Below are 22,916 nucleotides of genomic sequence, written 5' to 3'. Positions count from 1 at the left end.
CGGCCGTAGTTAAGATAGGCGGGTGTTTGTTCCGTGGCCTCGTGTTTGACCGTGTTGTAGGCAAAGGCCAGCTCTGGCAGCCATTCATCTCAGTCACGGTGGTTGGTTTTCGTCGCCTGGGCATTCATGGTTTTTAGCACCCGATTCGTTCGTTCGACTGGGTTGCACTGAGATGTGTATGGCGGTGTTTTATGGTGTTCCCCTCCATACTTGGCGGGGAGGGCTGTGAACTCGCGGCTCTCGAATTGGCGTCCATTGTCGGTGATGATTTGTTTGGGTCGACCGAACCTCATGGCGATCCTTTCTCGGAATGCTCGGGTGATGGCCGGAGCGATGGCCTGACGGAGTGGTTGTAATTCGACCCACTTGGTAAATTTATCTTGCATTACCAAGAGTGTAGTGTGGCCCCTTTTTGATCTCGGGAGGGGCCCCACGAGGTCGGCGGTGACCACTTCCCACGGTCCGTTTGCCGGTATGGAGTGCATGTTTCCGGTTGGTACTAGTTGTAGCACTTTGTGCGGAAGGCAGCTCGGGCAGCTCCGTACGTGGCGGGCGGCATCCCGGAACATCCCTGGCCAGTAGTATCGTTGGGCAGCCGGGCATTGGTTTTCCGTATGCCCAGGTGCCCGGCGGTTGGGGTGTCGTGGTTTTCGGCCAGTATCTCCGGTCTTCTGGCTTTCGGGATGCACTCCTTCCATTCTAGGTCGGGGTGGAGGCCGATGGCGTCAGGGAGGTGTCGGTACATTTGCCCTCCCTAGAGACGGTACTCGGTGCGTTTGGTCGGTGTGTCTTGGACCGCCTGTCGGGTCCGCTCGTACCATGAGTCACGGCTGTTGTGGTCTACGGCGTCTGCTTCTCCGGTGTGTCCGTCCGGTTGGCGGGACAGGGCATCGGCGACGAGGTTGGTTTTGTCCCGTCGGTACTAGATGTCGTAGTCGTAATGTTGGAGTTCCAGACTCCATCGGGCCAGTCGACCTGAAGTGTTGTCGATGGCTTGCAGCCATTTCAGGGCCTGGTGGTCGGTGAGAACGGTGAATCGATAGCCCGCCAGGTATGGCCGTATCTTCCGGATGCCTCGGACCACGGCGAGGCATTCCCGCTTGGTGACGGAATAGTTGCGCTCGGCTTTGTTGAGCGTCCGGCTCGAGTAGGCGATAACCCGTTCCTCTCCGGTGCGGTTTTGGGTTCGAACGGCTCCCAGGCCGTGGTTGCTGGTGTCGGTTTGGAGTGTGAACGGCTGCTCGAAGTCTGGACAGGTCAGTACTGGTGCGGTGGCGAGCTGGTGCCGCAAGGCCCGGAAGGCGCTGTCCTCGGTGGTGGTCCATGCCCATCGTTGCCGCTTCTGGAAAAGCCGGTTGAGCGGTACCGCTAGATCGGCGAAGTGGAGAATGAATCTTCTGTACCATGACACTATCCCCAGGAACCGGCGGAGCTCTTTTAGGTTGGTGGGTGCTGGTATTTCTCGGATTGCCTGTACCTTCCCGGGATCTGTGTGTATCCCCTGGCTGGTGATGGAGTGTCCCAGGTAGGTGAGCTCCGTTCTCCCGAAGCTGCATTTCTCGGGGTTTGGGCGTAGGCCTGCCGCACGGAGTCGGCGGAAAACCTCCCTGAGGTTGGCCAGGTCTTCCTCGAAGGTTCTACCGCGGATGATAATGTCGTCGAGGTATGCGAATGCCCATGGGGCTAGGCGGGGCCCAATGACTTCGTCGAGCAGTCGTTGGAACGTGGCGGGTGCGGAGTGCAGCCCGAATGGCATTGTTGTGAACTGGAAAAGGCCCCGGCCTGGAACAGTGAAGGCGGTGAGTGGGCGACTTTCGGGGTGGAGGGGAACCTGCCAGTATCCCTCCGCGAGGTATCGACCTCGACAAGGTTGTTATTACCTTGGCCTCCCGTAGCTTTTCGAGCGTTGCCTGAACCTGGGGGAAGGGATAGGCGTCTTTCTCGGTGCGCTTGTTGACCTGCCGGAAGTCGATGCAGAAGAGGTACTTCCCGTTTTTCTGTCAGACCAAGACAACAGGGGAGCTCCACGGCCTTCGTGACGGTTCGATGATCCCGGCGGCCAGCATGCGGTCAACTTCGCTATCGATGATGGCCTGCATGGCCGGGTTCCGGGGCGTGTAGCGGTGTTTGACTGGTTCGGCCCCCGGTTTGAGCCTGAGTCGGTGCTGGGTCCATGTGGTTGTCGGCGGTAGTTGACGGAACCTGGATAGTTCCTCGTCCAGGAGGCGCTATAATTCCTTCTGTTGTTCCGGTGTAAGGGGGGCTGGTCCGGCCATTTCGAGGGCCTCGTGGCCGTGGCCACACTGCCACTGCTGTGCCCCGATTTGGATGGTCGTTCCAAGGCGGCCCGGTACGTCGATGCCCAGGAGCATTACGTGGCTCGTTGTGGAGAGCACAGCATACTGGTGGTGGAGCCCCTGGCCGTTGATGTTGGCCGTCAGGCTGATGACCCCTACGGTGGCAGTCTGGCTTCCGTCGGCGACGCGTACGGCCTGTGGTTCCTGGTTCCAGGGATCGCCGTGCCAGCGGCAATACTCGGCGAGATCACCCCGAATGTAGGAGCGGGTGGCCCCGGTATCCAGAAGGGCCCGTCCCAGATATCCGTGGACATCGATGTTGATGTAGATACGTCGGTCCCCTTCTATTGGTTGGCTGGAGACGTCTGTGGTGGGGCTGGTCGGGCGACGCCTCGTGGATCGGCCAGCGTGCCGTTTCCCGTCCGGGGGTGACAGGAGCAGTCTCGGGTTAGGCGGCCCTCGGTTCCGCAATGACTGCAGAATAAGCGGCTGAGCCGGCGGCATTCTTGGCGCGAATGGCCCCGTTGTCCGCACCTCCAACAGCAGGTCTCTCGGTTGTATCCTGGCCCGATTTCGGCAGCCTAGCTTCGGGGCGGATCGGCTCTGCGCGACGGCGGGGCGGGCTGGCATTCCCGCTCCAGGTCCTCATACTCCGTGATCTGGCGGAGTAGGTCCGTGTGCGTGCTAATGGTGGAGCGGCGGATATAGCGCCGGTACTCCGGGCTGAGGTTGCAGTAGCTCCGGCTGAGCCGTTCCTCGTCGGTGAAGCCCCCATGGCGGCGTAGCAGGGTCTCTATGGCCGTTAGGTAGTCTCGGCTGGACCCGCCGGACTGCTGTCGTCGTTGCAGGATCTGGTCCAGCAGTTCCTCGGGCTGCTGGTGCGGCAGGTATGCCTGGCAGAAGACGTCTAGAACCTCCTCCCAGGAGGTCCAGCCGTTACGGTGGTTGTGGTACCACGTCAGGGCCGGTCCCCGGAGTAACCCTGGGAGATACCGCAGGATGTTGCCATCGGATAGTCCGTAGGTGGTTCGTAGATCCTGCAAACGGTCAAGGAAATCGTCTGCCCCCTTGCCACCGTCGTAGAAAATTCCGTTCTTGCGGAGTTGGTCTAGGTACGTGAGATCAGCGGGTGGTGGGGTCTGGATGGGTCTGGTCTCGGGGCCTCCGGTGGTGGCTGGCTGTCCCTCCTTCTGCTGGGTGTGCATCGTGCGGTGGTGGCTGACGGTCCAGGCTCGTAACTCGTCGATGGTTCCGGTGGAGTCTAGGTGTTGTTCGGTTGCGATGTGGATCAGTTCGGCTTTCTTCAGGCCGTCGATCCACCCTACTCGGTGCATACGTTACTCCGCTAATTCACCAGGTCCCTGTTCGGGCGCCAATATTACAGGTAACTCCGCCGGAGTGCCGACTCTGTCGGGGAGTCCGGGGTTCTCAAAAGAATAAGGCGGTGTGATAGCGGAATAACGTAGTGTATTTTATGTACAGTGGGTGCTTAAGGCCACGTCCCTGCGGTTACGACAGTCTAGGTTCCTTAATGCTATGTGCGGTACTTAGCCTACGGTATGGTCGCAATATGGTCGCGGTACGGTCGGGCGATGTTCGCGTAGGGCGGCGTGGCGGGCGGTATACGGTCGCGGTGCGGTCGCGCCACGGTCGCGATGCGGTTCGGTTACGGTTGCGATACGGTCGCGGCAAGGTCGCAGCCCGGCGTGATACGGCGGCGATATTAGGAAGAAATTCGGGATGCGGGATCAGATACCTCTGGGGCGGACGACCGCTGTACGCACCTCGTCCTACCCTGGCAATTGGAGACCGTTGACCCGGTGGACGTTCGAATAGCGAGTGTGTCCGGTCCGGCGCGGCGATCGGGAGGCCGCTCGGGATAATCCCGGCAGTGGCCTGCGGAAACAGCGGAGCTATCAGCGGACGACTGCGATACGCACCTCGTCCGTCGAACGCTGTCGGACGAAATAGTAGGAGCCAAAAATGCAGTTGATCGTATCTCTTTATCGCTTGTCAGGTAGACTCGCTTCCGAGAACAGATCTGCCTTTCCCTGGCTCGCGAGACCGTTTGCCTCGCAGTTACGCGGTTCTCGCAGTCGCCATCTGGCGGTGGTATTATCGGCCCGCGAGCTGGCGGTATCGTAGTTGCGGGTCCGCGGGGGCCCGTCATTTCGCGTTCTGTATTTACATTAAAATTTAATTGACGAGTCATAACGCGCACGGTTTCAAAATGAGAAATGCAGCAGTTCATTTGTTAGATTCTTAAACATAACACGCTATTCCATATTAGGTATTAAAGCGTTATTCCATATTTGGCTACTTTCTCCAACTTAACCAATGCAAACGTACCAAAGTTATTATAAAAAGGAAGCAGTCATTGAACTGGCAGACATCAGTCAAACTTTGCGATATTTACAACGGTTTTCAACACGATTTCATATGTTACGTCCGGGCTGAATTTTCATCAACCCGACCTTGCATTCCTCATCGGGTGCGCAGCACTTGAAGGTATTCCACGTGAGGGATGCAAGGAAGGGCCTTATATTTTCTAAATTTTCCGTTTTTCATTCGCGCTCCTCCGAGCTCGTGCTTCTCTGTCGGGTGTGCGTGCACTTGAAGGTATTCCACACGGGAACAAGAGAAAGGAGTTTGAGATTTAAATTGACCTTTTCCTTTTTCTTTTATTTCATTTTCAATAGCTACTATCCAATATACCTAATTTATGTGCCTCGTCGGTGCGACGCACGTGGAAGTATCCCAGGCGAGGAACACAAAGAAGGCTATATTTGGCTCTTTCAAATAATATAAGTTAATCTTCCTTGGGACGATTGCCGTTCGAACTACGTTTGGAAATGTACAGAAATTTGAAGCCGTTAAGGTCAAGGAGAGGTATCATAAACATCCTTCGCCGCGCGGTTAATCAGTGCGACGCACATGGAGGAATCCCAGCTTAACTGCGCTGAATAAAGAAAATGCGATTTTCGCCCTTATTTTACAAGCGGATACCTCTCGTACCTGTAAAGCATGCGTCAGCCGATCCTTCCACGGGAGAATGAGTGCAATAAAGAATGAAAGTGATTTATTTGAGTGATATGAAACGATCTGAATAGGAATGGAAAGCGAGGTTTGCGTGACAATCACTGAGAGTTTGAAAACGTCGACGAACGTTTAGGAACGTTCGAGACAACGGTCGACGGGGATCATAAACGCGTATTGTCACGATTAGGCAACAAAAACTGCCAAGCATCTACAAGCAATGTTATGGAACAAATTCCTAGAATATGTTAACGTATATATATATATATTATTCGATATGCGTGAACTTACGAAAATGCGAATAGAATGCTCCCGAAATTAATTGAAAATAAAACATCAATCTCCTTGTCACGAAAGCCGGAAAATGCGTGTAATGAAACAAACATCGATTATAAAATACGTCGAATGAATTAAAAAGCCCTAATACTATTAACTACATGAATATTATAACAAATAACATAAATAAACGTTAATCGACACCAGAGTTTCGTTCCTAAAAGCTTCATTAATTGATTGAGAAACGAATAAAATCAAATAGAAGTTATTCCGAAGATTCTAGAAGGTATAGAAATTGCGATGCACGAAATTCACGAAGCGCTGTAGGGGTAAAAAGAGAAAGATAGTCAACCATAGACAGAGTCAGAAAGAAGGTCAAGGAGGGATGAGAACTCGGGAAACGCGCCTAGTTAAACCCAATGCGTGCGGGCTTTCCCCTTCGACATGTGCCCTGATTTGCCAAATGATGTCTCACTTTAGGCCCATGATCGCGGGTCGAACCCTGAGATACGATCGCTTGACTGAAGCAAATCACTCTTCGTCGAAAAATCGAGAGGTATGTAACGGGGAGCCCGTGTTCGCGTCGAGAAATAGTTTACGCGTGAAAATTGTAGTGATTAGCTGACCGGTAAAGTCCTTGTAAAAGGCAGAGTGCCGGGAGAGTGCGATTCTCGTTTTCCGCGTAAAGGACTCATACGAATACGTAAAATCTTTTCACACTATTCAATTATCTATCTTTTCTCTTTCATTTTAAATCGTCCGATAATAATTAATATTCTTTTTCCGCGTCGCGTTGTATCTCGTATATTATCAATCGTATTTCGTATCCGTAACGCCGTAAATAACTAAGGCTCAAACGCGAACGCGTAGTGCGTGTGCATTTAGTTCTCATCTTCTCTTCGATTTTCCAGATTCTAGACCACCACCACAGCTTCTTATATACGAAATCAATTGAAATTATATATATATATATTGTGAGAATAGGCGTTCCCCTCCAACACCTTTTCTATCCCCCACCAAAGCGGCCCAGGGGACTGCGTCGCTAGAAAAAAGCCTCGCTAGCGACACTAGAAAAACGTCTACCAAAGAGACAGCCTCCGTCGTACATATATTCTTATTTTCCATTATTGTATTTTTTTACCACTTGTATATCTAATTATTATTTCGTATTAGTTGTGTAAATATATCAACACGTAAAACACCACACATAGAGTTTTCTTTCGTTGCCGTCCGGAATACCGAAATACATCACCGGTTATAATGATGACACTCTTCTCCAGTAAGTTGGGCAGTAATTTTTCTGTTATCCATTTTTCAAAATTGGCAGTGTTCATTTGGCCATGGTAATCGCCAGTGGTGCTACTGGACTTAAAAATTAAGCCTGCATTTGGCACAAATCCATTGTTTCTACCAGCATGGACAATTATGAGCCGGTGGGAAGAACTTGCACTTTTTAAAACTCCCAAAATGTCGTCACTCTGCCAACATTTGGAGAAACTCAACGTATCATCTACCGACGTTTCATCAATATAAACTATGTTTCGTCCTGTCGATCTGTAGTTCTCTCAAATATTTCTCTCTCCAGCTTTTGATGTTCGGTTTTTCTATTAGGACTTTCCTGATGCTACTACTTTTTTTCCATTTGAATCCCATATTTTTTAATAGTCGGTAGAGAGAGTATACTGACCATGGAAAATGAATTTTTTCGCGAATGGCGATCAAGGGCTTAGGACCAGTGGGTATACATTTCTTTTCAACGTAGAAGTCAGTTATTATACCTCTAATGACAGCTCTGTTCTCCTCAGAGCAATACAACTCCGTGGTCTTTTTTCGCTTTTTTCCTGGCGATGGTAAATTTTCCTCCTCGGAAGAACTCTCATTTCGAATCCTGCTGATCGTCCTCATTGATAGTCCTGTATAATCAGCAGCACGAATTTCAGGTTTGTCAATAGGGTGAAGGAGTTCTCCTTTTGTTGCTTCCTCCTCACATTTTGTTATAAGTTTTTTAACCATAGTGCGCGCTTCACTATGGATTATTTGTCCTTTTTTATGACTAGCCATTATTCTAACAAAAGTATTTAAATACTTAACTAAACACTACACTTAAACCGAAAATTGTTATTGTACTTTAACACTAAACTTATCAGTACACTTATAGTATTTTACACTAAATGGTACTAACGGTAACTTATAATAAAAACGGAAATGAAAACAAAAAGCTCAGAAAAACGATCAACGATGTGCACATACAGACTGCTCTGGGAAAACTGTTACTTGGAGCATTGGAAAAATCTTTTTGGAGCCGTTGTTTATGGTTTCCACTCCTTCGTCGTGCAATAAAGTGCATCGCACGAAGGCATCTGGAGAACATCAGTTGTCATTGCCTATGGGGGTGCGACCCATGGGACCCTTCTGCAGCAGATAGGTCACTTGCGAAAGATAAGTTTGGGACGGCAACGCGACATTCTAATCTCTAACCTTGTGTAACTGGCGTACCCTTGTAATCGTTTTCACGTGAATCTTAACAAGATAACTCTCTTATTTTTAAGACTGTAAATTGTAGAGTTTGGTTCTAGGCTAACATAAACTTCGGATATGATTTCGAACAAAACTGCACATTATTTCAATAGGTAATCTTCTAACATAGGTTTTGAATAAACCACAGATATTCAAGAAAAAAGAATAAATCAGGATAAATTATTTTTAAAAAAGAAAACTATTTGTCTTAATAATAGGTATATTTAAGAAAAAATAACATATGTTTTAATAATATAACATAATAATAATACATTATTACAAATACATTAATAATTTGAAAAAAATTGCAGTCTGGGAACATGTACATATATAGAAAATATAATTTCCTCCGCGAATATGGAAATTTTACGCCTATGCAATCTGGTCGCTCACTTCTCAAGTTACGGGCTCCTGGAGGGGATTAGGTGGAGCGAACGTACAGTCCCCTTGCCCCTCTGTCGGTTCAGTTTGTTGGTGCTCGGCAACTTAGCTGCAACGCTCAGTACACGTGCGATTACAGCGAACAGTCAGCCATTATTATACTTTTACTTTTATCATTCCATTTTGTTCAAATATATCTACGTTCAGTTAATTTCATCATTATCAATTACGAGTTTTCATTACGCTTATCCCGCCGACATAACAATATCTTTTCTATTTCCATGAATCACGGAGCTCAGACAAATGGTTTGAGTTTAGACTCTACATAAAAATTAGTGCCTCCTGTGAGGAGTGAGTCGCTCGCCAGCAGCGCATCGCTACAACAAAGGGGTGCAGTCCAGCAAGCCTTAGCCCAACATACCTAGGACCTATTGTCATCAAAAGGACGTCGTTTCCGTCAGGGGTGCCTCTAGTCTAGTTGTCGCCCGCAGCCTACATATCTTATTGGAAAACAGATAAGATATTCATTTTTCAACCTCTTTTTATTTGCGTCTGAAATCTCTGTGAGCTTGCCATCGAATCATTTCGAATCTAATCTTAACGGCTCAGTCCGCATTCTCGCACGAAATTTATCTTGTTTACTTTAGAACACGTAAGCTAAGGAGAGCGTGAGTGAGGGAGATATAAAACAAGAACGGTGTTCATCTAATATCGTTGTATTATTTTCGGTTTCGTTTCTTTGCGTATTATATTGCATCAACGCACTTCGCATCGCGTGTTGATAGTTTTTTAATCTATCAAAATGTCGAATCGCATCGCTTTTATCGCGCAGAAGCGCACAGCAATTAAACGGCAAATAACGGCTTTGCGTACTGCCGTCGAACAAAATGAGATCGACAACACGCATGATAAAGCGCAAATTGGGTGCGTCACAGAACTTTTTAATGCGTACGAAGAACTCAATGACGAACTTGAGTTGCTAGATGAGACGATCGAAGGCCTAGAACAGATGGCGGAAATACGCGATAACTTCTACAATGTCGTGTAAAGAGTCGAGAACATGTCGAGCGCAGGCGGGTCCCGGGACGTCGACGTGGTCGTAAATAACCCTCTTAGCAGTTCGACTTTCGTTGAAAAGCAACGGCAACTTAAACTACCCATAGCAGAGTTGCTTAAATTCGACGGGGACCATGACAAATGGTTATCATTCAGAAATACTTTCCTTTCTATGATCAACGCTCACACTGAAATTAGCGACTTGAGTAAATTTTTATATTTAAAAAATTCTCTTACTGGCACGGCTTTGAATAAACACGCGCGTTTTGACGCCAGCGCCGAAAATTACAAAAACGCTTGGAAACCCCTGGTCGATTCATACGAGAAGAGACGCATTCTATTGGCAAAACATTATGAGGCCATCCTTAACATTCCTCGGTTAACTGCCGCGACTCCGGAAGGATTATCAAAAATCGCTGACGATGCCTGTCAGCATTTGAATATGCTAGAGACATTACAGGTGAAGTCGGATGAGGGAATAATCGTACAGATTCTAGAGGGGAAGCTTCCTTGTGACGTGCGTCGAAAGTGGGAAGAGTCTCTTAGCCTCGATATTTTTCCCAGTTTAGATAAAGTTTGTAAATTTATCAACGAGACCGCGTTCAGTCTCTGTACATTAGACAACGATACCGCGCGTGAAAGAGAAGGATCGCGTGAGAAGCGTCGCGTCGGTCGGGAAATGCAATCGTCCAAGGCACGGAAGTCTGATTCGGGCGTAAAAACATTTGTTACGTCCACTTCTTACGCTTGTTCCCATTGTCGCGGAAAACATATCATCTATAGGTGTCCGGGATTTGAAGGGTTAAATCACAAACAGCGATGGGATGTAGTGAAGGCGAAAAAACTTTGTCGTAATTGTCTGCGTGCGCATCCGGGCACATGTAATTCTATGCGTTGTAGGCGTTGCAATCAGTTCCATCATACGCTTTTGCATTCAAATGCTCCGAATTCGACGACACCGTACGCGCCGGATACACCTAATAAAATTTCCGACGCGAGCTGATTAAAATACTAACGTATGTTTTGGTATCATAATGACGAAATCAGGGTATGGGAACTCAATAGATGTGTGAAAGCGCGAGGTTTCCACGAGGTTCTCGGATATTAAAGCGCGATCTGTATGTGGACAATCTTCTGACCGGTGCTAATTCTCTCGAAGAAATCTTGTTAATTCGAGATGAAATAATTGAACTTTTAAGGCTGAGTGGTTTTAACATGCGCCAGTGGGCCTCTAACCACCATCGCGCGCTCGACAATATAACTGAGATGATTTTGGATCTGGATCACGCAGTCGAAGAAAATCCGATTTTAAAAACGCTGGGAGTTATATGGAATTCTCAGTTGGACCAATTTATTTACACCGTAAATTCAATCGATTTATCCGCTAAAATTACCAAGCGAAATATCTTGGCTAACATCTCAAAATTTTTGATCCATTAGGCTTGCTCGGTCCTATTATCTTGTTCGCTAAGCTCATTATGCAGGATTGTTGGAAGATCAAGGTCGATTGGGACGAAACTGTGCCTCAAGAATTGCATTTTAGATGGAGTCAGTACGCCAAACAACTTAATTTTATTCGTGATTTGAACGTTGATCGTCGATTCTTAAATGAAGATTCGACTCGCATCGAAATACATGGTTTCTGCGACGCAAGTAATCATGGTTACGGTGCGTGCCTATATATTCGAACTAATTAGGCAAACGAAAATCTTGCTATACCTCGACGATATTTTAATCGCGAAGGAAGACATTGACGAACACCTAAAGATCTTATACGAAGTATTTTATATAGCCCGAGAACACCAATTAAATTTTCGATTTGATAAGTGTTCCTATTCGTATACCGGAATTAATTATTTAGGTTATTTTATAGATGTTGAAGGCATTCGACCTAGCGGTGAACACATTAATGCGATCGTCAATAATGCGATGCCTCGCACCGTGCGACAGATGCATCAATTCGTTCGTTTGACGAGCTATTTTCGTAGGTTTATTCCTAACTTTTCTCGAATTGCTAAGCCTCTATATGACGTAATTAAGACGAATAATTTCAAAGTCGGTGAAGACGAATATAGAGCATTTAATTATTTGAAAAACTGTTTGGTTGCTCAACCTATTTTAGTTATCTATTCATCGAAGCTACCTACCGACTGACATGAGTTGCACTGTGATACAAGCGCAAGTGGATTCGGGGCCATTCTACTGCAAAAACAGGACGATGGTAAGCTGCAACCGATTGCTTATTTCAGTCGTCGAACAACCCCCGCGGAATCCAAGTACCACAGTTTTGAATTGGAATGCCTCGCGGCGGTATATGCGATTAAGCGATTCCACGTTTATTTGTCCAGGATACGTTTTAAAATCTTAACTGAGTGCGATAGCTTTCGATTGACGCTTGCCAAGCAGACTGTGAATCCTCGAATCTCGCGTTGGGCCATGTTTTTACAGATGTACGATTTTGAAATTGAACATCGTGCTGGCAATCGAATACAGCACGTCGATGCCTTAAGCAAGTGCCATAGGGTGTTAATATTGGAGGGTAATACTTTCGATCAAGTCCTCGCGCTGAAACAAAATCAAGACGCGGAGATCTGTGCAATTCGAGAGTGGTTAACGAAAGGTAAGGATAAATCATTTGAGTTACGCGATGGTTTAGTTTACGAGAAGGTAAAAAATGAAAAGCTGTTATTCTATGTTCCTCAAGAAATAGAAAATAATGTTATTCGGACCGGTCACGATGACCTAGGGCACATAGGAGTTGATAAAGTGCTTGAAAATTTGACGCGCGTGTATTGGTTTCCCAAAATGCGAGATAAGATTAAAACTCATATTCGAAATTGTTTAAAGTGCGTTGAGTTCTCGTCGTTGTGGGGGAAACAAGAAGGGTACCTCTACAGTATTCCGAAAGGCGCGTTACCGTTCGACACGGTTCACTTGGACCATTATGGTCCATTAAGGGGGTGTCCTGCTTTACAAGGTCCAAAAAATCGATTTTTTTTTTTTTGCCTAAGTCGATAGATAAACTATCCAAGAATGTATTCACAAAGTTACAGCGGCCAATTCGAAGTATTTTTAGAGATATAGCTCCGAACACAGGTAAGCGGCATTGTCGCGCTCGACCGCGAGCGAAAGACCGCCGACGCGCTAGAATCGGGACAAGACATTGAAATGCGACTTCACTTTTCGTTGATCTTCAGATCAGTTTGCTTCGTCCGGTGTAAAGTCATAGGTACACTCAGTCCCATCGAAGTTGTCGCAATGAAGTTGGCGCGCTAACGCCGCCGCGGCGGCGTTAGCGCGCCAACTTCACTGCGACAACTTCGATGGGACTGAGTGTACACACAAATACTTATAAAACAGTCCAGCATCATGGAAAGTTATCCAAAAGGTAAAAAATCGACTTCCGATCGGGCTGCGAAGCCGCATAAACGTAAATTCCACGGTAATCGGTTCTCACCTGATAAAGGCGATGAAGTATTGGATATGGGTAGTACCAGTGCGAAAAAATTGTCGACTGCGAGCAGCGAAGATATAATTGTGAATCCACTTCATTGTTACCGAATAGTTGAATTTCTTACAGTTTTTGGTGCGATTGCTGATATTTTAATATGCAGATCGTGTAAACAAAGCGTGAAATTTGAAGAAAGTGGACATCGAGGATTAGGTTTTAAAATTATCGTGTCGTGTAAGTGCGGTCGTAGAGAGATCAATTCAGGGCCGCTAATAAACACCGGATACGAAATAAACAGACGGATCGTGTTCGTTATGAGGCTCTTTGGTGTTGGTCGAGAAGGCGTGAATGTATTTTGTGGCCTTATGGACCTGTGCCAAGGGTTGGCGAAATCAACGTACGACAAGATAGTGCAGCACTGTCACTGGGCGTCGGGATCGATGTTTGAAACAATGAGCAATAAAGCTGTCAAAGAAGAGCGGGAGAAAAATATTGAAAAAGGAAGAAGTGAAACACATTTGAAAGTGTCCGGCGATGGATCGTGGAAAAAGCGCGGTTTTACTTCACTCTACGGTGTAACAACACTCATCGGGTATTACAGTGGCAAAGTACTCGACCTTATCGTAAAAAGTGCATACTGCCACGCATGCACCACGAAGAAGAAAGAGTTAGACGACGTCGCATTCGATGAGTGGTGTGCAGAACATAAAGAAACATGCTTCTCAAATCATGAAGGTTCGGCAGGGAAAATGGAGGTGGATTCAATAACTGAAATGTTTTTGAGATCCGACGAAAAATTTGGTGTGAAGTATACGAATTATATTGGCGACGGTGATTCGAAGACTTTTGCGGGTATTTTGAAGGAGAATCCGTACGGCGACAATTTCCCGGTTACGAAAAATGAATGCGTGGGACATGTACAGAAACGGATGGGTACGCGACTCCGAAACATCAGAAAGAAAGAGAAGCTCGGCGGTAAGAACCGGCTAACAGAAGCTTTAATAAAAAAACTAACAATTTATTATGGCTTGGCTATAAGAAGAAATGTGGAGTCTGTTAGAGAAATGAAAAAAGCAATAATTGCAACATTGGATCATTATTGTTCGACAGATGAATCACCGAGACACGAGAATTGTCCATCAGGCGCCGATAGCTGGTGCAAATGGCGCAGAGCTGAAGCCATAAATGAGTTACAATCGTTTAAGCATGGTGTACGTGTAATTGATGAAAAAATAGAAAAACAGATCCGTCCGATATATGAAGATCTCTCAAACGACGAGCTTCTGGAACGATGTTTAGGTGGACACACACAAAACCCGAACGAATCATTCAATGCAACGGTGTGGCGCATGACTCCGAAGCATTTAAATTCAGGCCATCAAATAATTGAAATTGCCGCCTACATGGCTGCAGGTATGTTCAATGAAGGATATACATCAATCCTAATTACAATGCAATTGTTGCATTTGAATATTGGGCAGCAATGCAAAATGTTCGCGGATACAGCTGACGTGCAGCGACTCGCACGACAAGCCATGCGCCAGACACACAGCAGCAAGGAGGCTCGTACAGCTCGTAGAATACAACAAATGCAGCAAAACCAGTTCTTTGAACAGGCGGAAGGATTACTATATGGTGCCGGAATAGCTGATTAACAGATCACTAGTGTAAGTAACCAATAATTAACATTTTCTCCGACCGAAAACTTTAAACCGCGATTTCTCCACTTTTCATTTTTACGATTCTGTAAAATTGGCGGGCGTGATAGCACAAAAACTATGCGACCTGTTGAACTGAACCAAAGCTTATCCTCTTCAGAATTAAATTCTCTTCTGGGTGAACTAAAAAGATTGTTAAAAAATTCTTTTTAAATCATTTTTATAGCACGTTAAAGTCAAATATTTTTTTCAGAAAAAAGACATTTTTCGTATCAAACTAAAAAAAAGTATAAATTCGCGCTTTTCTTCTACTTTTTCTTAGTTCACCCAGAAGAACAATATGTCAGCATTAAATACCATTTGGATTTTTTTATTTCAGACAAGAAATACGACCAGCATCTTTCCCGCCAATTGGAGGCGACAGTCGCAAGGTGCTCCGCGAATCGGCTGATAACTCGGCCATGTTGTACAATTTTACAACATAAAAAATTTTTTGACCACATTAAATATGTATTTAAACACACCTGCAAGTTGATGAAGATCAATTGTTTCCTTCCCTTTCAAAAAAATTAGCGAAGAAATCGATTTTTTGGACCTTGTAAAGCAGGACACCCCCTTAAAAAATAGTAAACCCGGTTATAAATATCTTCTGTCAGTAATTGATGCGTTCACAAAATATGTGCGTTTATTTCCTTGTAAATCAACGAAGTCGGAGGAAGTCATACACCACCTATGCGATTATTTTAGAATGTACAGTCGTCCAAGGCGAGTAATAACCGATCGGGGAACCGCATTTACATCTAACGCGTTTCGAGAGTTTGTTGAAAAGGAATGTGTGGCGCATATATTGATTGCCGTCAGCACCCCGCGTGCGAATGGTCAGGTGGAACGGGTCCAACGCGACTTGACTCCAATGATTGCGAAGTTATCCGCATCCCCCGACCAATGGGATAAGGTGTTAGAAAAGGTAGAATTCGCGTTCAATAACATGGTTTGTCGCTCCACTGGTGAAATTCCGGTTGGACTTTACCAAAAAGTGGGACGCAAATTCGGATGGGTCATATATCATTGGAAAGCCCTTGATGAGAGGAACACCATGGTGTGGGTAGGAGGTCTTAAATGACCTTGACCCGCTAGAGGTCAAAAACTAAGTTGATTTCAAATATATATATTGAGTTTACTCAAAAACTGGGCGGCAAATCCAGATGGGTCATATGTCATTGGAAAGCCCTTGACGAGAGGAACACAGTGGTATGGATGGGAGGTCATAAATTTATTCGCCATAGTAATTATCCGACCTGGTTCACCAGTGAATTGATATCACTGGTAAAGGCTAAGAAAACAGCTCATAAGCAATATAAGGAGCACTTACGGTATTTAGACTATCTACACTTCTGTTCACTCAGGAGTAGGTGTAACTTGCTCACTAGGGAATGCCATCGGAAATATATAGCTAGCGCGGAAGATAACATCCGGATCAACATTAAGGCCTTCTGGTCGTTTGTAAATAGGAATCGCCTGTCTCACTCTGTTCCTACGAATATGAGTTACTGTAACCAGGAATCCAATGATCCCCTCTTTGTCGCTAACCTATTTGCGGACTCATTTGAATCTAATTTTTCCGCTCTTAATCCTGGCCTTGCAGACGTTCCTGTGTCTGGACAAACTGATCTCTGCATTTCCTCTCTGGATATTAGCATTGGTGATGTTTTTTTACAAATCAGTAAGCTTAATGATCACAAAAGCCCTGGGGAAGATGAGCTCCCCAGTTGCATCTTTAAACACTGTAATTTCATTTTGTCCAGACCTCTCTGGATTATCTTCTGCAAATCCCTTGAACTTGGCAAGTTTCCCTCACGATGGAAGAAAAGCATTGTCACACCTGTGTTCAAGGCAGGCGATAAATCTAAGGTAGAAAACTACAGACCTATTTCTTTACTTAACATTGCAGCTAAAATTTTTGAGGCCATAGTTTGTGGTAAACTTTCCAAACTTCTGCACATTTATATCGCACCTGAACAACACGGTTTCATTAGTGGGAGGTCAACTACCTCAAACTTGGCATGTTACATTAGCTTTATATCTCAGGCCTTAAATGCTCACAAGCAGGTAGACGCTGTATACACTGATTTTGCTAAGGCTTTTGACAGAGTTGATCACCATTTACTTGTTGATAAACTTTATTCCTTTGGTATTAATGGTAAGCTTTTACAGTGGCTCTACAGCTATCTAACAGGACGCACACAACAAGTCAAGTACCATGGCCAGTTATCGAAACCTATATTAGCAACTTCTGGCGTCCCACAGGGTTCCCATCTTGGTCCTTTGCTCTTCCTTATTTTTATTGATGACATTAGGCATATCTTTGCTTCTTGTAAGTTCCTACTCTTTGCTGACGACCTTAAACTTTTCCGCACTGTTACCTCTTTCTATGAAGCGCAGCTACTGCAGCAGGACATTGTGTACTTGGAAGATTGGTGTAATCGTAATCTAATGAGTCTCAATGTATCTAAATGTAAAATTGTTAGGTTTCATAGGGGTAATAATCCTATAATTTTTAATTACCAACTGTATAATACTAACCTAACTATCTCTTCTAACACCAGAGACCTCGGAGTGATTATTGATAGTGCATTGTCCTTTGAGTTGCACATCTCTTCAATCACTAACTTAGCATCCAGGATGTTGGGATACCTTAAGCGCACATGTTATCATTTCAAGAATCCCAGAACTTTACTGATGTTATATTATGCACTTGTTCTCCCGCATCTAGACTATGCTAGCATTATCTGGGCTCCTCGGCTAGTTAAACATGCAAAAGCTCTTGAACGCATTCAGCATAGATTCCTACGTTTTCTATCCTTCAAAACTTCCTCTCCTATGGGTCATTTTGATCATGAGTATAGTACTATTATGAACGAATTCAAAGTTCTTACACTCAGTGATAGGCGTATCATAAATGAAATAATTTTTGTGCAAAAGATCCTCACCAATATCATTGATTGTCCATCTCTACTTGATCTTGTACCTTTCCATGTTCCATCTAGAGTTACCAGAACTGCTACTCTTTTTCAAGAAACTATGTATTCTTCTAGATTTGGCCAATTAAATACTGTTAGAAGATCTTGTGCCACTGTAAATCGCTTCAACTCAACGTGCGACATATTTGTTGACTCTATTAATACAACCAAACATAAGCTGCGCAATCAATTATGTCAATTATGTAATACTACCTCAATGTAACACTTCCCGCACACTGATCGTACACCTTGTCTCTTTTTCACTTTTCACTTTTTTCTTACTTTTTTTTTTTTGAGCACTTTAAACGTCTATCTAACCTTACTAAATCTCTTTGACTTCCTATGCCAATCATTCATAAGAATGACGCACTTACGCTTCGACGCACATGTCAGGTCAGGTTTACGGCGCATGTATATTACCGGGAGAGTACTGCTAACTAGGTCATGTTTATGTTTTCGCTTATACATATGTTCATCTCTATGCTTTTCTTAGTCTTCATTTATGTAATTGTCGTATGTCAACTGACACGATTTGATTGTTTTGATTATACTTACTAGCTATAACTATGTACTACAAAGGGCTTTGCCCGTTTATTATTAATAAATAAATAAAATAAATAAATATCAGACCCTGACCCGCTAGAGGTTAAAAACTAAAATTACGTTAATTTTGTTGTGCGAGAGGTTTTCATCCAGATAGACCCGCTCCTGACGCTGGATTATGACAAAAAAGCGAATGTGGCTGTGTATCGTGCAAACCACCGCAGATACAGCGCCGTCACCGCCATATTTAGGTTAGGGTTCCCAGAGTCCACGGACCTACCTGGTCATCCAGGATAGGCGGGGAGATGATACCCCGACGTGGCGCGTCCCCAGGTGGCGGATAGGGGAACGCTCGCCATGCACTTTTCGGAGTGCATGGAGGGTAGGAGCGATAGCTCCCACGGACCAAACACCAAGGGAAGGAAAACCCATCAAAACCTCCCCTGTGACTGGGGGATAGAATACAGACACGGTAACCCCTGCCTGTCGTACAAGGCGACTGAAAGGGGGGGGCGCTCGCTGCCGCTGGAACAGCCTCAATGAGGACCTGGGGCGATGCCGGCGGGGTCCCTGGGCTACGGCCCTTGGACTCTGGAAGGTACTACCATGCCGGCAAGGTCCAGCGCTGAGAGGCGATGAAGGCTGCAGCGGCGTCGTTGAGTTCTCCAGGGGCCGGGCTGTGTGGCAGTCTGGTGCGGGTAGCGAACCCGGAGTGCCCTAGCAATTATACCGTAATCCAGTGGTCACGTTTCGCTGGAACGGGAGGCTTGCCTTAACCGGCCGGCCTGCGAGGATGACAACCTCTTCAAAAATCCCTAGCCCTAAGCTGCGGCACGCGGTGAGGAGGGTGCTCCTGGAATCAGTGCCAGGGGTGGCTGGTGGGTTCACCAGTCACTAGCGACCAACCCCGGGGTACCTGGCGACCCCGCGGGTGTACTTGCCTTACCCAGGTAAGGCGGCTCTGCCTGGGCGGACCTAGGTTCCGACCTACTCGTGGGATGAACATGGAAAATCTAAATTCAAATTCAACGAGGGTGCGGCCGTTGTCTGCGAGATCCTTCTCGAGCAGGGCTTCTTCTGCTGCCTCTGAGAGGGGATTCTGGCGGCGGCCGGCGGACAGCGAGGAGGAGTCGGATGGTTCGGTATTCTCGGTGCCATCCGCGACCCCCAGCACCGAGGCTGCGGCGAGGAGGGGACGCCCCCCTAGATCGGGGGATTACATGGCCCTCGCCGAGGAAGAAAAGGGGTACGAAGACGGCGGCACCCGGAGCGGCTGCCCAACCTGTGGCTTCCTCCTTCGTCGTCGCAAGAATGGAGAGGATCCAGCAGGAACACCGCAGGGACACCAAGACGTGGGCGACAGTGGTGGGCCGCAAGGCCAAGAAGGCGGAGGCGAGGAAGAAAGATGGGGCGACGGCCCCCCCCCCTCCGCCGCCGGCGAAGAAGACGGCGAAGAGGACGACGACCGTGACGACCCATCCCCCGGCCGTACGAAAGGAGGGGACCGCGGAGGGCAAGGCGACAAAGCAGGCCACAAAGAAGTCCCGTCTCGCCCGCCCTCCCAAAACCTCGGCGGTCACCCTAACGGTCGCGCCCGGGGCGAAGACCACCTGCTGTGAGGACATGATTCGGGTCAGGCAGGAGTTCGACCTCGCGGAGATCGGGATCACCTATCCTCGGGGATCACCGAAGGCTTGGGGCCAAGAACACCGCCCCAGGCCCGGACGGCATCCCCGGCCAAAGATAGAGCGCAAGAGTATGCTAAATCCTTCTCTTTCAGTGGTGACGTGCGAGACTTCGGATCTGTGAACACCCTACTCATGGTGCGCAACGTGTTGAACACGTGTTAGTACTGAGTCAAATACTCAAGTGTAAAGAGTTAGTGAGTTGAGCAGGCCTGTACTAGCATAGCTCTGGCTAGACCAGAAACCGAATACGACCTGTAGGCCAGAGTTCACTCGTGTCTGAGGATATCGTACAAGCCACTGGAGTGTAATTTCCAATACTTAGCGTAGTTGGTTATTATACAGAGTGTTGGCTGTATCCATAGATTAAGCCGCGATACTAATACTAATCATATATTTTCCACTGTATTTACCATCTAGGGCGTACTCATTATAATTTCTTATTGTATTTCATATTCTAGCCCGCACACATTGTTATACTAGCGTTATTATTTCATACAAGCATATTCAGTTATCAGACATTCACTTACTTGAATAAACTATTAGTTTAGCACATTAATGTTTGGATTGTACTCCTCAACCGCACACCACACGAACCCATAATCCCAAATACTTAATACGAGTCGCCGTCTAAGGGAACCGCTCTCGGTGGTACAGTGACGTACCTATCTCTGGGACATTACATATCTGTAAATATGCGTTTTTTTAGTATTTGTATTCTGTAGGTCAACCATTATACGTTTAAGATGACGATTATTATTTACTATGTATTTTTAAGTTTCTTAGTGTATGTTTTGTAATATTTAGTTTTATTGACTGACGATTGTCAATGTGATACACGTCTGTATGTGTGATTGGTCGAGGACGATCAAGTTGTCAGGCTGACCGAGCTGTAAGCATAGAAACCGCGACCTGGAATATTCTCGAAGATTCGGGGATATCCCCACCACCGAAATAGGCAATAGACCTATATATGTAACAGTCCGCGGACTAGACGAGCAGATTAGAACGAGACAAGAGATTTAGATAGATTATGTCGTTGAAGACGGCGGTGTAGTTCCGCGACTGGTGTGATACAATTAAGTAAATTATAATACTAAAACGCCCAGTTAACTAAGATTTTTCGGTGAGATCATTTATTTTTTTCCTCGCCTACAATATAATAATAAATATTAATACACATAAACAAAATAATAATAATAATAATAATAATAATATTTTATGTCGTTGTACAGATACAAATATTATAACGTTAAACGAAGAACCATTGGCATTGTTAAATCGTCAATATATTGAATTTAAGTATGACATTAAACAAATTTTTAATAAATTAGAATGTATCGAAAGATTGTTAAATAACGTAGCAGTTACTGGAAGTAATTCTGGAAATGTGGATGGCGAAAAGTCTTTTAGGCCAATTGCCGCTGGCATCTATCACCGAAATAAATAATTTTTATACTATGATATCAGAAAGTTCTGAAAAATTTAACTTACTGGTTTGTATTCCTAAAAATCTATATCAATAAAATCATGGTGCTGCATTTTTACAATAATAACGTCTTTTAATTTTCATCAAATAAATATTGGCATACTTTTCAGGTACAATTACTATATTTAGTGGGCGGAGAAACAAATAAAAAAATAATATACAACATGCTTCTCAAATTAATGACGAACGAAACAGTGACGTTTTTTTCGGGACAGGGAAGAAAAAAAAATTATCTTTTATTAATTTAATATTATATGATGCTGTAACTGGTAAGTACTTATCATTTTTACGTTTGGTTATAATATATCTTTATTTTTGGCGACAGCCCAGTCAAGGATAAAATAATCTATTTAAAAAATGTATAAATACATATTACAATAAAATGTTTTTGTTTATTTAACAAATATGCTGTATGCTTCTAAATTTATGTATAATAGAAGTATTTAGAAAAATATTGTAACGTGGTGTCACGCGTGCCCCCCGTTACAATCGCTGCGCTTCTCCCACCTCACACTCCCATCTCAAGATAACCCCTAACCCTTCCCTCACCTCACCCCTTTTCCCTGCCCACCGGTGTCGGGCCGATGGAGGCGACGGATAACCAACGAGGACTACCCTCAACAGAAGCTTCGAGGCCGGCGACAGACGTTCAACCCTTCCATGAAAAAGGAGCAACGCGGGACTTAAAAAAACCAGACGATTGCGAAAACGCCCACCCGGAGCCATCTGTCGCCGAGCCCGAAGACCTCAGCTCACCCGTCACTGCAGGATATCCGCCAGCCCCATCGACCCCAATCACCGGTAACTGAAAGATCGATAATCGATCTATCCCATTGCCGGAAGAGGCCCCCTTCCTAGACCCATCCCCTCCCCAAAATATCCCGCGACGGGCTCGTCGTCGCTGCGGCTACGACGAGCCATCAATTGAGCCTGAGGCTAGCATTGTGTCGAGAATAGTAGAGATTTTGTAAAGTGTAGGGAGCGTACAAAGAGAGAGAGAGTTATAGCCGCGATCGTACGGTGTTGGAGTGCGAGAGTGAGAGTAAGGCGTTTGGTGAGTCCTTTGAATTACCAAAAATTGTAGATCAGTATTGTGTGAGTTCCGGCAACGGCAACCTTCGCCCGCGTACGTTCGCGTCCGTGTATTGTTCCGATTCTTCAAAGATTTCTACGTTTTGCGAAGCCCCTTGTCCAACCCCTACCATTCCCATCTACAGTAATCCTCCTACGCGTAACGTATACGAACTTCCTGACGGACCTTTCCCTACCCTGAGATCTCTCCCAGCCCTAAACAGTCCTCCCCTGCGTACTCCCCCGCGAAGTTGTACGGACGTAAGTGCCCGAGACCTATCCCCTGTAAGACCCTGCGATACCCCTTTCCTTTCGATTTCGATTGCCACCGCGAATGGCTGGCGCCCAACGTTTGTAACGAGTTGTTGTGGATAATAGAGAATATAAAGTTTGTAACGAAAGTGATAGTATAAAATGAACTCCCGGGCGGGTCACA

General features: G+C 45.8%; 1 protein-coding gene and 1 long non-coding RNA gene across 2 annotated transcripts; one reads left to right on the top strand and one right to left on the bottom strand.

The window, feature by feature from the left end:
• The first annotated feature begins 13,697 nt into the window (after positions 1-13,697).
• LOC114882499 lies at positions 13,698-14,847 on the top strand. The gene has a single exon (XM_029199387.2). The coding sequence runs from the start codon at positions 13,764-13,766 to the stop codon at positions 14,667-14,669; it is 906 nt and encodes a 301-aa protein (XP_029055220.2). The 5' UTR covers positions 13,698-13,763; the 3' UTR covers positions 14,670-14,847.
• Positions 14,848-16,829: 1,982 nt separating this feature from the next.
• LOC123989244 lies at positions 16,830-17,910 on the bottom strand. Its single transcript, XR_006830482.1, has 3 exons — positions 17,663-17,910; positions 17,256-17,550; positions 16,830-17,181 (listed from the first exon to the last, which is right to left on the bottom strand). It is a non-coding gene; the product is annotated as an uncharacterized LOC123989244 (long non-coding RNA).
• Between the last annotated feature and the right edge of the window lie 5,006 nt (positions 17,911-22,916).

The sequence above is a fragment of the Osmia bicornis genome, unplaced genomic scaffold, assembly GCF_907164935.1.
Source record: "Osmia bicornis bicornis unplaced genomic scaffold, iOsmBic2.1, whole genome shotgun sequence".
NCBI lineage: Eukaryota > Metazoa > Arthropoda > Insecta > Hymenoptera > Megachilidae > Osmia > Osmia bicornis.
This window is presented reverse-complemented; position numbering and strand designations above follow the sequence as displayed.